The sequence below is a fragment of the Madurella fahalii genome, assembly GCF_045866475.1.
Source record: "Madurella fahalii IFM 68171 DNA, scaffold_2, whole genome shotgun sequence".
NCBI classification, from domain to species: Eukaryota; Fungi; Ascomycota; class Sordariomycetes; order Sordariales; genus Madurella; species Madurella fahalii.
Window position 1 is genome coordinate 6,900,993 of NW_027263972.1, and position 17,348 is coordinate 6,918,340.

General features: G+C 57.3%; 7 protein-coding genes across 7 annotated transcripts; 4 read left to right on the top strand and 3 right to left on the bottom strand.

The window, feature by feature from the left end:
* Positions 1-1,074: 1,074 nt before the first annotated feature.
* MFIFM68171_04763 (uncharacterized protein) lies at positions 1,075-4,665 on the top strand (the record flags this gene model as incomplete). The annotated part of the gene is made up of 5 exons (XM_071060183.1): positions 1,075-1,174; positions 1,238-2,410; positions 2,458-4,434; positions 4,494-4,568; positions 4,628-4,665. The coding sequence occupies 5 exons, from the start codon at positions 1,075-1,077 to the stop codon at positions 4,663-4,665; spliced, it is 3,363 nt and encodes a 1,120-aa protein (XP_070916284.1).
* Positions 4,666-5,308: 643 nt separating this feature from the next.
* On the bottom strand, positions 5,309-6,133 carry MFIFM68171_04764 (uncharacterized protein; the record flags this gene model as incomplete). Its single annotated transcript, XM_071060184.1, has 7 exons — positions 5,309-5,357; positions 5,447-5,605; positions 5,682-5,724; positions 5,795-5,872; positions 5,935-5,941; positions 6,006-6,026; positions 6,083-6,133. The coding sequence occupies 7 exons, from the start codon at positions 6,131-6,133 to the stop codon at positions 5,309-5,311; spliced, it is 408 nt and encodes a 135-aa protein (XP_070916285.1).
* Positions 6,134-6,433: 300 nt separating this feature from the next.
* Positions 6,434-8,144, top strand: PGS1 (CDP-diacylglycerol--glycerol-3-phosphate 3-phosphatidyltransferase; the record flags this gene model as incomplete). The annotated part of the gene is made up of 3 exons (XM_071060185.1): positions 6,434-6,697; positions 6,748-6,819; positions 6,882-8,144. 3 exons carry the CDS (start codon positions 6,434-6,436, stop codon positions 8,142-8,144), a joined length of 1,599 nt encoding a protein of 532 aa, XP_070916286.1.
* Positions 8,145-10,170: 2,026 nt separating this feature from the next.
* Positions 10,171-10,893, top strand: MFIFM68171_04766 (uncharacterized protein; the record flags this gene model as incomplete). Its single annotated transcript, XM_071060186.1, has 1 exon — positions 10,171-10,893. The coding sequence occupies one exon, from the start codon at positions 10,171-10,173 to the stop codon at positions 10,891-10,893; it is 723 nt and encodes a 240-aa protein (XP_070916287.1).
* A 242-nt stretch (positions 10,894-11,135) lies between these two features.
* MFIFM68171_04767 (uncharacterized protein) lies at positions 11,136-11,912 on the bottom strand (the record flags this gene model as incomplete). Its single annotated transcript, XM_071060187.1, has 1 exon — positions 11,136-11,912. The coding sequence occupies one exon, from the start codon at positions 11,910-11,912 to the stop codon at positions 11,136-11,138; it is 777 nt and encodes a 258-aa protein (XP_070916288.1).
* Positions 11,913-13,305: 1,393 nt separating this feature from the next.
* On the top strand, positions 13,306-15,319 carry MFIFM68171_04768 (uncharacterized protein; the record flags this gene model as incomplete). Its single annotated transcript, XM_071060188.1, has 8 exons — positions 13,306-13,513; positions 13,588-13,720; positions 13,777-14,114; positions 14,180-14,295; positions 14,361-14,504; positions 14,563-14,960; positions 15,016-15,159; positions 15,223-15,319. 8 exons carry the CDS (start codon positions 13,306-13,308, stop codon positions 15,317-15,319), a joined length of 1,578 nt encoding a protein of 525 aa, XP_070916289.1.
* Positions 15,320-15,484: 165 nt separating this feature from the next.
* On the bottom strand, positions 15,485-16,995 carry MFIFM68171_04769 (uncharacterized protein; the record flags this gene model as incomplete). Its single annotated transcript, XM_071060189.1, has 3 exons — positions 15,485-16,043; positions 16,185-16,726; positions 16,789-16,995. The coding sequence occupies 3 exons, from the start codon at positions 16,993-16,995 to the stop codon at positions 15,485-15,487; spliced, it is 1,308 nt and encodes a 435-aa protein (XP_070916290.1).
* Between the last annotated feature and the right edge of the window lie 353 nt (positions 16,996-17,348).

A 17,348-nucleotide genomic window follows, 5' to 3' on the forward strand; every position in this document is an offset into this window, starting at 1 on the left:
CAGCGTGTGTTAAAGATCAGAAAAAAAAAAAAAAAAAAAAGCCAACTTGGAGTATAACTGACCACATGTCCCCGAAACACGTGAGAGACGTTGCCCAAGAATCCAGGGCATAAGACTTAAGGCGGGCTTCCAAAAGGTAGGAAGTGGTGTGGGGACCCGAAAATGTCTCATAAAAATGAGCTTTCGGCGAAGAGATTCAAGAGCGGAAGGAACCAGACCAATAAGGCCCCATGGAAAGATGTTTGTGGAATGTGAGGAGTCCAAATCGTCCAAACATTTCGCCAGCTCGTCTTGGGATACCTAAGGTACAGTACCTTCCTGTTGATGGTCGGCTTCAATCGGGACAAGGCTCGTGGCTAGGTACTCTGCGAGCCTGTCTGGGTGACGCGCAGAGCCCTGTGCAATGGTGCTGTGCGTTGTTTTTGTGCCGAGTTGCGCCCTGTTATGGCCGCCGGTTGGTGTAACGTCTCCAGCGGGTGGAAGGATGGGATAATGGCAGTCGAGCTGACGGACAACCGGGTCAGGCGGGCTGGGCATTGGCTTCGCTGCAGTTATCTGCATGCTTGGACATTGGAGCGACCCCGCCCCCGCACTGAGACCCCAGGAATCGCCGGTTTCGATCACGTTGCCACCTTGGCACCGCTCGGCAGGCCGGCGTGTCGACCCATCCAACAAGCTCTGGAGAGCCCCTCAGGAAGTTGCGTGGTTAGTTACCCGCCGGGTATTTCTGGAGCCGCTGCTGGAACAAGGGTTTAGACGGGACCGGGCCCCGCAGGGGTAGAGCGGGGTAGGTTCGCACTGAAGCCAGCATCCCGGCAGGCACCGTCAAACAAACTGCTCCCCCTCCGCTCCTCACCGCATGTCTCGGGTGGAATCTCCCCCATGGCTTGATCGTCTGCGACTAAAGTTGTGCATGTCGCGTAGGCCAGGCACGCTGTAGCACCCAAGCAGATCGGTTTTCAACAAACTCGCCCTCGCCGACGTCACTGGCTGTCGCGTCGCGTCTGCATGTGAACAAATGATCACGCCCCCCCTTGCCTGCCTCGACGGCGCAAGCGTTCGAAGGCGACCATAATGTCGCGCTCTATCCTCCGGCCGGCATTGGCCTGCAGTGCTGTGCGCGTCCCTCGATCCGCCGGACACGTTTCTCTTCAGACGGCAGCCCGTGTCCTCGGTGAGCGCGCCACGGCCACCTAAGCCCTCAATTGGAGCTGCAGAGTCCTAATTCGAGCTACAGACTTGGTTTCCGTCCGCTCCGGCGCTGTCGCTGGGCACCAGCGAGCGTGGCACAACACTCTGCGGAGAGAGCGGCCAACCCCGTCCGCCCTAGCGCTCACTGTCCCGAAGCTTCAGTCTCTGCAGCTCGTTCGCCACGCCTCCGTCGTGACTGGTAGCCCGTCTCAACCGTCTTCTAGTGGCGCCTCGGCGACCGAGGCCCCAGTTGTGCTGCCGCCTACTACTCCTTACTCCCAACTATCCATAGGAGTGCCCAAGGAGACGTATCCCAATGAACGTCGCGTAGCGCTCTCGCCGCAAAATGTCGCCCTCTTGCTCAAGAAGGGGTTCGCCAAGGTTCTGGTCGAGAAGGGCGCGGGCGCCGAGGCCGACTTCCTTGATGACGCCTACGCCGCCGCCGGGGCAACTCTCGTCGATGACGCCTCTTCTGTCTGGAAACAGGCAGACATTGTGCTCAAGGTGCGGGGGCCCAGCGCTGCCGAAGCCGACAGCGTCAAAGAAGGTCAGACCATTGTCAGCTTCCTCCAGCCGATGCAGAACAAGGCCTTGGTCGAGAAGCTCGCCAGCCGAAAGGCCGTGGTATTTGCCATGGATATGATCCCGCGCATCTCCCGAGCCCAGGTTTTCGACGCGCTGAGCAGCATGGCCAACATTGCCGGTTACAAGGCGGTGCTCGAGGCGTCCAACAACTTTGGTCGCTTCTTGACCGGCCAGGTCACGGCTGCAGGCAAAATCCCGCCGTGCAAGGTCCTTGTCATCGGCGCTGGTGTCGCTGGGCTGAGCGCCATCGCCACTGCTAGGAGACTCGGGGCGATTGTTCGTGGGTTTGACACACGTTCTGCTGCTCGAGAACAGGTCCAGTCTCTTGGCGCGGAATTTGTCGAGGTCGACATCAAGGAAGAGGGAGCTGGTGTAGGCGGTTACGCTAAAGAGATGTCCAAGGAGTTCATCGAGGCTGAGATGAAGCTCTTCACCGAGCAGGCCCGAGAGGTGGACATCATCATCACCACAGCTCTGATCCCCGGAAAGCCCGCACCCAAGCTCATCACCAAGGCCATGATCGAGATCATGAAGCCCGGGTCCGTTATCGTCGATCTCGCGGCTGAAGCCGGCGGAAACTGTGAAAAGACCGAGCCCGGCAAGCTGGTTACATACAAGGACGTCAAGATCATTGGTATGTTATGTTGCACTGAGATTACGATTTTGTCTGACACCCCTCAGGGTATACCGATTTCCCGTCGAGGCTGCCGACTCAATCGTCTACCTTGTACTCGAACAACATTACCAAGTTTTTGTTGTCGATGGCGCCGAAGGACAAGGAATACGGCATCGACCTGACAGACGAAGTTGTCCGAGGCGCAATCGTCACGATGAAGGGCGAAATCCTTCCGCCTGCTCCTCGACCGGCTCCACCCCCACCCCCAGCTGCTGCGCCAACCGCTGCCAAAGAGGCCGAAGTTGTTGCCGTGACGCCGTTCCAGAAGACCTCGCGCGAGGTTGCATTGGTGACCGGCGGTATGGGCACCGCTCTCGCATTGGGCAAGCTCACGGGCCCTCTTTTCATGGGCAACGCATTCACCTTCGCTTTGGCGTCGCTCATCGGATACCGCGTTGTGTGGGGTGTTGTGCCCGCGCTGCACTCGCCACTCATGAGCGTAACCAACGCCATATCAGGGATGGTCGGTGTTGGTGGTCTGTTTATTCTCGGTGGAGGTTACCTTCCCGAGACCATTCCCCAGCTGTTCGGCGCAGCTTCGGTCCTGCTCGCGTTCGTCAACGTTGCCGGCGGTTTCGTCATCACGAAGCGCATGCTGGACATGTTCCGCCGTCCAACCGACCCGCCCGAGTATCCCTGGCTCTATGCTGTCCCTGGCGTGCTTTTCGGTGGCGGATTCCTCGCAGCAGCGTCAACAGGAGCTGCTGGGCTGGTTCAAGCGGGATACCTCGTGAGCTCTGTGCTCTGCATCACCTCGATCTCCGGTTTGGCTTCTCAGGCAACGGCTCGCATGGGAAATATGCTAGGAATGCTTGGTGTGGGGAGCGGCGTGCTCGCCTCGCTTCTCGCTGTCGGGTTTTCTCCCGAAGTCTTGACGCAGTTCGGAGGTCTAGCGGCCATCGGCAGCATCCTTGGATTCTTGATCGGAAAGCGCATCACCCCCACCGACCTCCCCCAGACAGTAGCCGCACTCCACTCGGTTGTCGGTCTCGCTGCGGTTTTGACCAGCATCGGCAGTGTCATGGCTGATTTGGCCCATGTCTCAACGCTCCACCTCGTCACTGCCTATCTGGGCGTCTTGATCGGTGGCATCACCTTCACGGGCTCCATCGTGGCTTTCCTGAAGCTCGCCGGCAAGATGTCGTCACGGCCGCTGATCTTGCCCGGCCGACACGTGCTCAACTCCAGCCTCCTTGCTACCAACGTCGCCACCATGGGTGCTTTCGTAACCATGGGCCCCAGCTCGCCTCTGATTGCTGCTGGCGCACTTGCCGCCAACACTGCCCTATCCTTCCTCAAGGGTTATACCACCACCGCCGCCATTGGTGGCGCCGATATGCCTGTGGTCATCACCGTCCTGAACGCGTACAGTGGCTTCGCTCTCGTCGCGGAAGGCTTCATGCTCGACAACCCCCTGTTGACCACTGTCGGAGCCCTCATCGGTGTATCCGGTTCGATTCTGTCATACATTATGTGCGTCGCCATGAACCGCTCGCTCGTAAATGTTCTCTTCGGAGGCATCGCCGCTCCAGCCGCAACAGACTTCAAGGTCGAAGGAAGCGTAACCCAGACCAATGTCGAGGAGACTGCGGAGGCGCTCACCAACGCAGAATCGGTGATCATCGTCGTCGGCTACGGCATGGCGGTGGCCAAGGCGCAGTACGCGATCTCGGACATCACGCGCATGCTGCGTTCTAAGGGCATCAAGGTGCGGTTTGCCATCCACCCGGTCGCCGGTCGCATGCCGGGGCAGTGCAATGTCCTTCTCGCGGAGGCCAGCGTGCCGTACGATATTGTGCTGGAGATGGACGAGATCAATGACGACTTTGGTGAGACGGACGTGACGCTCGTCATTGGTGCCAACGACACGGTCAATCCGATCGCCCTGGAACCGGGCAGCCCGATCGCCGGCATGCCAGTCCTGCACGCTTGGAAGAGCAAGCAGGTGGTTGTCATGAAGCGCAGCCTGGCAAGCGGTTACGGTAAGAAGCCCTGGGAGCTAGATACGGAGTTTTCGCTGAGATGATTGACCGTGATACAGCCGATGTTCCGAACCCGATGTTTTACATGCCGGGAACGAGGATGTTGTTCGGAGATGCAAGGGTCACGACGGAAGGTGAGTTGCCGTGGCGCCCAATAGTGATATGGATTGTAACTGACGCATTCTCTCCACAGCCATCAAGGCAGCTATCGAAACCCGAGTCAAGAATTAGTAGGATTGCCGGCAGATATAGAGCCCGTACATACGCATGTTCTCCCTCTCTCGAGACCGTGTCTCTTTCTTAGAGCAAGATCCTGTCGCATGCATCCGTTGGCGGAATTGACATTCTTCTAGACGCGAGTAGAGGGCGGCTAGATCGTCGTTGTTAGCACCTTTCTTTCATTGTTATTGTTGTTGGTTTCAACCGACGACCACGTGTCTGAGGTACTTCAAGTTGTCTTGTTTGATGTGTTTCGTTTATTTGCGCAGATATATGTATCGTTGCTGCCACGTGCTTTGAACCGAGCATGAGCAAAGGGATCACCTACCGTAGTTATACTGTAGATAGGAAGCGCTTGTTCTACGTCCTACTTATTTTACATGCTACAATCGCACAGTCGTGCCAACTCCTTTATCGAGTCGCAAGATTTGCACCGAGAACCGTGCGTCCCCTTGAGTACTCGGCCAACACCTAGGGAGCTTACCCAATGGCCGTTGTATATCAGTACTCGATACCCTTAAAACCAGACAGCAACCAGAGCAAAAAGCAAACGCTGTAGACTAAATCGGTTACATTGAACGGCAGTCTATTGACCACAACGGCAGCATATGTACACGTCCAAACCCAACCTCTAGGCTGTTTCCTACCGCCGTTTCTACCGCGGGGCGGCGAACGGCTCCCACGACTGGATCTTGGGCTTCGTCCTGTGACCGCCGTCAGCACATCCGCAGAACCAAAACCTACGGCATGGGACTTGGGGGGGAAGGGGAGGGGGGGTTCTGCATCGACGCACGTGCTGTATGTCTTGTACGCTCCCCGCGAGAAGGTGAGATTGGGCACGTGGGTGCGAGGCACCCAGGGCCGTTCGGCCAGCGCCCGGAGCGGGTCCTGGTTGGGCGGCGTGTCGACCGCGTACGAGATCCAGGCGTGCCAGAGCGGTTCGATGTGGCCACTGCGGTGGTGATGGGAGGTTGTTGGTTAGCGGAGAGGATGGGCGACGAGAGGGGAGGGGAGGGGGGGAAGCATACGCATCATAGTCCTGCTTGGCGTAGTCCACCCATCTTGTGCGCACTACAGTTGTTGGCGGTTAATACGAGTCCTTTGCGTTCCGTGGTGAGGTTGGTTGGTGGCGATCACGTACGCGGCAGCTCCTCGGCGTTCTCGTAGAACTTGTTGCCGAACCTGTCGGTGCCGACCAAGACGCCGGCCTTGGTGTCGCCTGTGTTCTCCTACGTCAGCGCTGTCCGCCGGTAATTTGTGAGTGTCAAACTCCAAGCGTACCAATGTACTGTGGTCGAGGAGCGGCGGGGTTAGCTGTGCGCGAGAGGTCAGAGACGGCGAGGGGAGCGCACATTGAGCTGGTGCCAGTATTCCTGTGGTCGCATTGTCAGCGCCCGATCGCTTCCAATGGTCTGTAGCCAGTACAAACCTTCAGGCCAATCTTGCGCAGATTGCCTAGGGTCCGCGTGATAGTCGACATGGTGGCTTGGGCGGGTCAATTGACCTTCACAGATGCTGGAATGTGCAATTCGGGCAGTTGTTCTGGCGGTTGCGGCCAAGATGGGCCGACTGACGCAGCGGATCCGGGCGCTGCTGGGGCTGGGTAATTCCGAGCCAATAAGCACACCCAGTGTGGAACCCTAGTTGCCAAGACCCGTCGCAAAGTCGGAGCTCGCTTTTCTCGGCTTGCACAACACCGAGTTCCTAGAATTCAGACGAGGTTTAGTAGCTTCCCGGCACCCGCTGTCCATAACCCTTGCAGCTTCCGTCTCTTGCGGCTATGCTGGCCAGGAGTCTTTCACGATGCTCCAATAAGCTCAGAGCTCCGGTCCCGCGGCCGCTCACACGGTATGCGAAACCACAATGCCGGCACTTCTCAATGCCTGCGAACGGAGCAGCACCACCGGGCTCTCCTCCGTCCTCGAGCGCCGGCATGCTTGCGCCGTTCGTGGGTGAATTGGATAGGATAGCGCCGTCGTTCAAGATCAACGGCTCGCAGATCCGCGTCTTGCAGTCGCCGGCCGAGTTTTACGAGACCCTAAAGGTTGTTCTTTTCGAGCCTGTCGTCGTGTACCCAGTCTGACCAGGCAACAGGACAAGATCCGCAATGCCGAACGGAGAATATTCTTGTCAACGCTTTACATCGGCAAATCTGAGAGGGAGTTGGTCAGTACTATGCACCGGCGCATCAGCATTCCCCGCTCTCTACTAACCGAATGACTTCTCAGATCGCGACGCTCCAAGAGACACTCCGCGCGAAACCCGAGCTCAAGCTCAGCATCCTCACCGACGCCCTGCGAGGGACCCGCGAGGCACCTGATTCATCATGCGCATCGCTCCTAGCCCCATTGGTCGCTGAGTTTGGCGCCGACCGCGTCGAGATCCGCATGTACCACACCCCCAATCTGACCGGGCTCAGGAAGAAGTACATCCCAAAGAGAATCAACGAGGGCTGGGGCCTACAGCACATGAAGCTGTATGGCATTGACGACGAGGTCATCCTCTCTGGCGCCAACTTGTCCAACGACTACTTCACGAACCGTCAGGATCGTTACCACTTGTTTTCGTCCAAGGATATCACCGAGTACTTTGCGAATCTCCAGAATGCTGTGTCGTCGCTAAGCTTTCTTCTCAAGCCGTCGAGCTCTCCAGCCGGCTTCGAGATGGTTTGGCCCGAGAACAATGCGGCACCATCACCGCTAGAAGACTCTCAACAGTTTGTCAAAGAGTCGACGGGCCTGTTAGCTGGCTTGATATCGCCCAAGACGGCTCCGCTGACTGCCTACGATGCAACGCCACCGCAGAAGAGGGATACGTCGGTTTACATGTTGGCTCAGTTCTCGCAGCTTTTGTCACCAGACACCTCAACGGAGCTCCCTGCGGTCACACATGTCCTGAGGACATTATCGTCTCCGCAGTATGCCAAGTCGTCATGGACCTTTACCGCGGGCTACTTTAACCCGGCACCCTCGCTTACGAAGCTTTTGCTTTCGGCTGAATCGCACAACAATACCGTCATCACCGCGTCTCCATTTGCAAACGGCTTCTACAAGTCCACGGGCGTCTCGGGGCTCCTCCCAGACGCCTATACTCTGCTGGCACGGCGATTTGTCCACGCGGTCCATAAGCACCAGCGCGAGGACTCGACGGTGCTCAGGGAGTGGCGCAAAGGCACGGTCGGCGAACCAGGAGGCTGGACCTACCACGCGAAAGGCCTTTGGATCACGCTCCCTGGGAACGAAACGCCGTCCATTAGCCTGATCGGTAGCTCCAATTACACGAAGCGCAGCTACTCGCTCGATCTAGAAGCGAACGCCCTAATCGTCACGGAGAATGAGGAGCTAAAGAAGAGATTGGCCGAGGAACAGCAGTGGTTGAAGAAACATTCCACCATCGTCACGAGGGACGACTTTGCGAAAACGGATCGCCGGGTTGGGCTCAAGGTCCGGATTGCCATGATGATTGTGCAGCTCCTAGGAGGGGCACTCTAAAAAAGGCGAAGTTGTGCGTGCTCTTGAGCATTCCGCGATGCCGCCGATTTCCTAAAGACTTGATCCGACCATCTCAAGACACCCCAGCCCCGAGGCACCTAGGCGACGGCCCATGCTGCGCCATTGGCTTTTCCATCAATGAGGATTGTACAACATTGTAATTCATACGATAGAGGCATTATACCCAAACACTATTGACCCAGATCCTTCTCCTGCGATTTCATTTCTTTGTGTCAGTGATGCCCTTTCTCCTTGCAAGGGGCCCAGAACGAAAGCACAGCATTGGCGATTCCTGACATGAAAGGTACAATGCCACTGTCTATCGTGAACAGTACGAGATAGTTTCTGTCCTTTATGCCCACCGCTACATAGCAAATAGCACTTGCAGCGGATCTATAAAACTAAGCGAATCGTTCTCTTGTTCTGTATCACCTCATCTCATCCGCAACCCCTGACGTAAGAGCTTCAACTTAAGAACCGTTAACGTTGCACACACCACCAAGTAACTTACCACAAAAACACCAACACAGAAATGCGTTTTGTGTCGCTCTCTGCCGGCATCTCTGCCGTCGTTCTTTTGAGCTCAAGCACTGTCGGCGCTGCTGAAAGTGCAAATGCGGGTGCGGGTGCAGCAGGTGGTGGTCTCTCGGGGCCGCCGCCGCATCCCTGCGACCGAGATGGTAAGATTTACTGCTTGCGAGACAACTACATTGCCGTCTGCAGCTGGGGCATGGCGCACCCGCGACCGATTGATCCCGCCTTTGCGTGCAAAGATGGAAAGCTCGTGTTGAGGATGTGACTCCCAAGCTGCAAGGCCTTTGTCGAGGTTAAGTTCATGGAGTGTCCGGTGTGTGCTGCGAAACGTTGCCATTGGGATTAATTAGAATCCAAAAACCGTAACAAGCTCGGATGGGCTTGACACGCTCGCCAGCTCCTTGGCGCCTTTTCCTTTGTTCCGAAGTTTCTTTTCTTTCCTCCAGAAATTGAAGCTCTTTTGGGTACCAATATAATACAAACACTTTCTCACTCCTCTGCGTGATTCCTAATCAGTGTGACACAGTTAAGCTTGATTTCAAATGCTCTGTGCATTATTGACAATAACTTTCTTGAAACTTTTAACGGAATATGTACTTACTGTTGATGATGCCGGGTGGGTAGAGAGAGCGTTGTTCCGTATTTTACCTCATCCTGTCTTACTAGTTCTAGTTAATGTTGCAAGTCAGTAGTACAGTTACGTGTTTGTAGCAATTTGGAGAGTCTTGTTTTTGATGCCCTATACTTTTACTTTACCTTCGACGCTGAACATGCAGCACAATCGTGGTTCGCCAGCAACGCTGTTTATGGCGGAAGGAACCTGTTTATGCCCGTAGTCCCAGCTTTGTTTTTTTACACACGAAACAACACCAATTTTTCTTTGCAATGGTTGGCCGTCCCTTCTCGAGCTCACACCTAATAATACAGTTGCCAGAGCGCCGTCACTATCAAGGAGCCTGGCTTCTATTTTTGCGGAATGATCCCTTCAAGATCAATCTGTACATATAGGTGATCTGAACAACAACTTCCCGACATCATGCTGAACAATTTATCCATGGGCTCTGCCTTTTGGCCAGTTGATTATCCGGTCAGTGAAGTAGGGCTAGGGAGGAGCTACCATCTGAGCAAACTTGAGCATTCATACATGTAGACATTCGGTGTCGTAACCGGCTGGAGAGATTAACAGCATACTACGTAACACAGCGCCGCTGCAGCATGCAGTGCTACTGGGAACTGCTTCGACCGCATCACAACAGCAGGCAGCACCCCGCAATCGTCACCACCATCACCATCCTGCAACCTGCGGGGCAGCCTTGGCGTACACCCCCGATATAACCCCCTATCCAGGCATCACCGCCGTTGACGTGGCCAGAGCCTCCTTAAGAGGCCCTTACAGAAACGACGATGCGCCCATCCATCATCTCCACGAACCCCCAGCCTCCGAACCCCGAAACCTCGCAGCTCGCAGAGAGTATTAGAAACGCAAAAGAAAATGGCCTTCCTCCCCCCGGAACAACTGACCCTGACCGGGTCCTGCCTGTGCACCGCGATCCGCTACACCATCACCGTCCCGCCGCTTCCCTCGCGGCCCCTCATCCCCAACGCCCTCCCCACCCCCGTGGACGCCACCGCCACGGTCCCCACCCGTCTCCCGCTGGTCAGCCTCGACCACTGCGAGAGCTGCCGGCGCGGCTGCGGCGGGCTCATCCAATGCTGGTTCATCTGCCCGCAGGACTGGGTCGAGTTCACGCTGCAGCCCCGCCGACAGCAACGAGCCGCCACCGATCCCAGCACGGCGGCGGCGACGGGGCGGGATGCGGGTGACGGTGACGGCGCCGCGGACCGGGTGTACCCGTCGGCCAGCGTCGCGTCGAACCCGCCGCAGAAGCTGCTGGACGAGACATACCTGGCCCACTACGAGTCGTCCCCCGGGGTGCACCGGTGCTTCTGCAGCCGGTGCGGGACGGGGCTGACGTGGTGTAACTCGAAGGATCGCGGCCCCGGCTGGACGCTGGGGCCCATCGTGGACGTGGCGGTGGGCACGCTGGACCGGGAGAGCATGGAGCGGGTGCGACCCGAGCGGCAAGGGTGGTGGGAGGATGGGGTGGGGTGGGTGAAGAGGCTGCTGAGCGAGGGCGATGGGGGGCTGATTAAGCACCCCAGTGGGAGGGTGAGTGAGCAGGTTGGGGTTGGTTTTTCCGGGGGATCGGGTTAATCAGGTAATCTGGTGTTTCGAAACCAGGAAGTGGAATGTCTGGACGACCCGGCGGGTCGGGAAGGGAGAGAAAGAGAGGAGCAAGGACATCCTTGGCAGGGGTCGCACGGATATATCGAAACGCCGCATCTCTGGCCAAGTCTTGGAAAGCAAAAACGCTCTGCAGCTCGGATACCATTCGCGATCTCTGATGATACAATCTAGCACCCAGTAATCTTACAACATGGCGGTGGAAATATTGCTTAATGTGACCTCAAAACCTCAAATATGCTGCTCATGCTGGGCGTCGTTCTGATACTCCTGTCGGCCGCAAGTTGCGGGGTCCGCGTAGGCGACGGCTCGAGCAAATCCAGCCCTGGGGTAATTGGTTCCGGTTCTGGTTCGAATGGAGAGAAAGCAGCGGGAAATCCACCCATGTTCGGGGTGGTAGGTGACGGCGTGGCTGTTGTGGTCGTCGAAACGGGCGCATCGCTGAAGTACGCGAGCAACAGATGGTGCAGCTCAGCTGTCGCGGTGGGTGAGAGGAGCATTGGGCGGCTGATCCTCTTGTACGATCTGGGCCGAGGCTCCGGAGACGGACTGGCCGGGGTCTCCTGGCGCCCGGCAAGGGCAGGAGTGGATAGTGTGAACGAGAGACGGTGGGATCGGTCGGAAGGTTGTTCGGACGGGTCAGGTATGGCCGTGACCGTTATCGTCGTCGATTGTCGGGACGCTGTCGGTTGCGATGCTGTCTTAGACCACCCTCGCGGCTCTGGTGCGGACGAGATTCTCTTGCTATGCCGTCGTTCCAGTTCTGCCTGCAGCGTCCTCACCGGTGACGAGGGCCGGTCGTGTTTCCTCTTCGGCTTAGAAGGGCCCTGCTCGAAGAGGGCGATGGCCTGCGAGACGGGGACATTGCTCGGGGTGGTGTGATTCAAGTCGTCCAGGAGAAGCGTGATCTGCGTGTCTTCCAAGTCTGCCAGCAGATCGAGGACGCGGTCGATCGAGGAGCGCGACCGGTGGTGTGATTTGGTAGGCATTGCTGTCGAGATGATGGGCAAACGAATGAATAGCGGAAAGCTCGCGCAGAGGGAATCCGGCTTCAAAGGAGAGGACCAACAGCTCACGGAGGAGCACGTTGTTGAGGGACACAGGAGCCCTGAAATTACGGCGAGCCAGCAGAAATTAAGGCCGGAACGCGGTCGCGCTAACTTGGCATTCGTACTGTATGTACATTATGTACTTGAGCAGATGCCCCAGCGGCCTGCTGTGGGGACTTCCGCTTTTGGCAGGGCGGTGGGACACCCGAGATTACGCTAGTCGTGAGAGCACCGACTCAGGTCGTCACAGCATTCCATCCCAGCATCCCGGCATCCCGGCTCAGCCGTCATGCTTCTTCGTCCCGCCCACGGCTTCCAGAAGCTACCAGTCCGTGTACAGTACATACAGTACGTGTATACAGGTGCAGGGGATGGATATTATTTTTGGCAACACTCCGGTGGGTGCCATCAATTGCAGAGCTCCTCACACCGATGCCCAAATACGAAGCTTGCAGAGAGGGGGCGCAGGGATCATCATAACACTATCACCTTTGCACCATAACTGGGCGTGGAGAGATTGATAATGTCGCTCGCCTGCCAATCATTCAGCCAAATCTTGGCATCTCCCCCGCGTGCTCGTCTCCGTTGTGGCGGTCTCATTCCCCTTGCTTTTTCTTCACCGACAGCAAGTGCCGCATGCGTTGCCTTGCTGCCGTCACAAATGGCGTGCACCCAGGCCCCAACTTGGTGCGTTGGATTGGCTGGTAATTCGGCGTGCTGGATCTCTCGCAAACTTGCAATGCAACCTTAAAACCCTAGGCCGAATCGCTATGCTGCCCGCCACTACATAACACACGACACCAGTACACTGCGGAGTGACGATCACTCGGTCATGTTCTGCAGCTGTGTCAGGTAAGACTAGGCCGCATGGCTGTCCCCAGATATAGGGGCGCTTTGGTGATATCGCTTCGTCGCGACACCAAAACCAAGAAGCGGAGCCAGACGTACATTAGCGTCGATATCACGGCCAGTCAACTCTGCCCTCCTTGCTGTACCGTGGCCTAACGGGCCAGCCCGACTATGGTTGGACAAGATACGGATACCGAATCGCAGAACGCTCTGTTCTGGTAGGGCCGAAGCCATCATGCACCAAGCCGCAAAGAGCATGCCTCTCGTCGAGCGACGAGAGCGCAAGGACCCGCTGCCATGCAGTCGACTAGTACGCGATCCAACATCGTCGACTCACGCCTGCAGTCGCTAGCCGTCGATCTGATTACGCTCTTTCTCCTCACCATGGAGCCGGGCCCTCCGGGATGTACATATGGACCATCTCCTGCCTCGTTCGCCCCGACGCGGCAATTCTCCGACCAGCCTCTCCCTTTGTGGTAAGAATATGGAACTAGATCTGCCGAGCCCTCTGGCCGTCCTCGGACTCGCTATCGTCATTCTGTCAGCCGCGTACCGTGTTCTTCGCCTGGTGCGCGACTGGCACAGACCCCCACTCCCTCCTGGGCCCCCACCAGATTTCCTTCTTGGACACTATCGCACGGTGCCCGAAGATGCTGCCTTTAAGTGGTACGATGAGCGGGCAAAGGAGTACAGTATGGCATCGAAACGGTAGCCGCATCACCGCCGAAGGGGGCTAACAACTGGCTTCCACTCATTGCTCCTACAGAGAGCGATGTGCTCTTCTTTCAGACGTTTGGTACAAAGTGGATCGTCTTGAACAGCCTCCGGTCAGCAACGGAGTTGCTCGAGAAGCGGGGCTCGAACTATGCCGACCGGCCACGTTTCGTCATGTTCGAGGAGTGAGCTCAGCGCATCGACGCACAAGCTACATGCCAACGCGCTGACTGCCGTACAGGATGGGCTGGTCCCCGACCCTGACCTGGCTCCGCTGGGGCCCAAAGTACCATCTGCATCGGAGAATTCTGCAGCCGCCTTTTACCAAATCCAACGTCGGCCAGTATGCCGCGATGCAGCAGAAGCAAGCGCTCCTATGCTGCAAGGGGATGCTTGACGCCCCTGAGGGCTGGGCCACTTCGGTTCGACAGTTTTCCGTGGCGATTATGCTCAAAATTGCGTATGGCCTCGAGGTGGATGGTCCGTCAAGCCCGTGGATCCGGCTGGCTGAGGAGTCTGCGAACGCGATCGGCAAGTCTGGCGCTCCAGCGAGTTCCATCATGGACCGGTTTCCTGCGAGTGAGTTATTGTCGACTTGCCTAGTCTGGTATTCACAAATAAATCTAATAGAACCGTGCATCCAGCTCGTTACCTACCGGACTGGCTTCCGTTCATGGAGAGACTTCGCTATGCTCGTACCTGTAGGTCCGCTATCGAGGATATTACTAGATTGCCGTTTGAGGCCGCTCTAGAGCAGACTGTAGGTTTTTGCCTTTGATCAGGGGGGGCGCGGCGTCCGTCAGCTGACTACTTCTGGACCTCTAGGATTCAATGACGGACTGCAAGTCATTTGTTCATTCCAGGGTTAGCACCTGGCGTAGAAACGCTCGTCAAGGGCTATCTGATGAGTTCACGCTCGAGGACATCAAAGGGGCAGCCGCAACCATGACGATCGCGGGTAATGACACGGTGAGTCATGTTATGCGGGCTGCAAAGTGTTGAGCCAGGGTACTGAGCTATCGATCAGACCACAGCCACGGTCATGCTCCTCGTTCTATACCTAATGCAGAACCCCGAGGTGCAGCGCCGCGCCCAGGCCGAAGTTGATCGCGTCGTAGGTAAAGATCGGCTCCCTACCTGGGACGATATTCCCAATCTGCCATATATGAACCTCGTCCTACAAGAGACGTACCGGATGAACCCGCTCTCTCCCCTTGGCATCCCACACGCCAGCATTGCCGATGACGTTTACAACGGCATGTTTATTCCTAAGGGCACAATCGTCTATCAGAACGTCTGGGCCATGATGCACGACGAACTCGTCTATGCCGACCCATTCCGTTTCCGGCCCGAGAGGTATCTGCCAAAGATTCAGGGCGGCAACGACGAACCACTCCCAGTAGGGAATTTCGGATTTGGAAGGCGGTAAGCAAGGCACGGCCTGGTGGTGGGTTGAGTGAGATGCTAATGCCGAATAAAGCGTATGTATCGGCAAGCACCTAGCTACTAACAGTCTTCTCATTATCTTGGCCACGATGCTTGCAACCGTCGATATCAGCTGGCCACTAGGGCCGCACGGCAAGCCAGTCCATTTTGAGCCAGAGTGGTCGTTTAAGGGGCAGGCGTAAGTCAGCATGGCTGCAACGGCCCCAACGGGCACTCAGGCTGTGCTAATCCTACCATACAGAATTGTCTTGCCGTTCAAGGCATCGATCACCAGTCGCTCTGCGAAGTCTAAGGCATTGCTAGAGGCCGAGGTTGCAGTGATGGACGCAAACCCATGATGCAGCTGAAGGGACTGCGAGCACAAGCACACACGCAAGCATCATCCAGGGTTCAGCTCATGAGTCCGTAACGTCATTCCCTTACGTCTCGTATGTACTTCGCTGCAGATACCCTGAATCGCTGTATTTACACCCCCATTTTGTTCATCTCTCTTCAACCCCACCTCAATCAAAGAACTCCAGCGGGAACCCGTCCGCCATGGCCTGGAACCCAGCCACGTTCGGATGCAGATGATCGCCGCCATCATAGCGGCTCGCCAGCTGGCTGGGCCGGTTGGGGTCGCCGACGATGGTCGCGAAGTCGACCGTCGCGTTGAAGGTGCCGCTGGTCAGGATCCACTGGTTGACGCGCACGCGCGTCTGGTCGCGGGTGGGGTTCGAGTAGGACTGGCCGCTGCCGCTGAACTGCGTGATGGTGGCGCCGATCGTCTTGATGCCGGCGGCGTGGCAGTCGCGCGCGATCTGCTGGAAGGCCTGCTGCAGCCGGTTGCCCAGGTTGGTCTGCGAGCCGCCGTCCGTAGGCCCGCCGCCGATGTCGTTGACGCCCTCGAAGATCATGACGTACTTGACCCCGGCCGTCTCGAGCGCGTCACGCCGGTACCGCGTCAGCAGCGTCGGCCCCAGCCCCCCCTGCAGCACCGCGTTGCCGCCCGCCGCCTGGTTGTTCACCCCGATGTGCGTCAGGCCCGCCTTTTGCATGCGCGCGATCAGGAGGTCGGGCCAGCTGTTTTTGGTTGGCGAGGTAAACAGAACCCCCATTCGTTAGTTATTTGTTGTGTGAACCAGGGGTTGGATGAATATATGCTCATGTTGTAGAACGCATTAAAAAAAAAAAAAAAAAAAAAAAAAAAAAAAAAAATCTCACCGGTTGTTGCCGTCGTCCGTGCTTCCGCGCCCGTCAGTGATGCTATCGCCGAGGATGACAAAAGCGCTGTGGTTTGCTGGCGCCCAGGCCTCGACGGCGCTGACGAAGTACCAGTGCTTGGTGTTGGACCCCGAGAGCGTTGCCGCGTTGACGCGGTTGCCGGACTGCATGTGCGATGTCGTCCGGCTGCCGGGGTGGCCCGTGATGCTGCTCCCGGACTGGCCGCTCTGCGAGTACAGCGAGATGGCGATGTTAGACTGGGGTTCGATCTTGAAGTCGATGGGGTCCGTGTAGGCGACCTGGCCCCGCGGGATCGTGATGGATGGGGACCCGTTTCGGAAGGTGAGCGGCTTGAGCGTGGCCGTGTCGATGCCGGCCACTCCGGCCCTGCCGCCCGAGGGCAGGGCGATCGAGGCTGCCGTGATAGGCAAGTCGCTCCCACCGAAAGTATTGCTGATCTGGATCCGGACCCGTTCAGCGCCGATTGACATGTGCAGTGTCTGCCGTAAGGTGGCATCCCTGAAGACGGCGCCGCCTCCGTTCTGTATCCTTATGTCAGTTTTCCCCACCACTCTATGCTTTGCCGTTCTTGCAGGGAACCTACGAAGGGCGAGGGAGGCATGTTATTCGGCTCCACGAGCTGTGGCATCGACGTCCAGGTGGCAACCCAATGCCAGTCGTCCTCGGCAGCAGCGACCTCCGCCGCCATCCGGGGACCCAAGTCATCCCCTGACGCCGGGATTGCAAGGACCCATCGTGAAGAGAGCAGCAGGGACGCCGCAACGGCGGCCAAACGAGAAGCGGAAAACATGCTGGGCAGCTTAGCTGGCAACTCGTAACGTCATCCAGCACTAAGGGCTAGTATAGGAAAGAAGCTGAACGAGGACATTGCGGCTTGTTTGTACTCGGTGTCGGGCGTTGATTTCCGGACGATGATTGCCCGAGGTTAATTTACACATCAGGGGAAGGACGTGTTGATTTAGCCAGAACAATGGCCGCGAGGGGACATGGATATGGTTTGTAAATCGGAGATTTATCCAGCGGGAATATGTTATAATTGTGCAGTTGCCTCGCGCCGCTCCACCAATGGGGGGAAGCCGGATGAGCGGCGCGCCGCTCGCCACTTTTGCTCGCCCCAGCGGCTCACCCGCAGGCGAGCAAGAC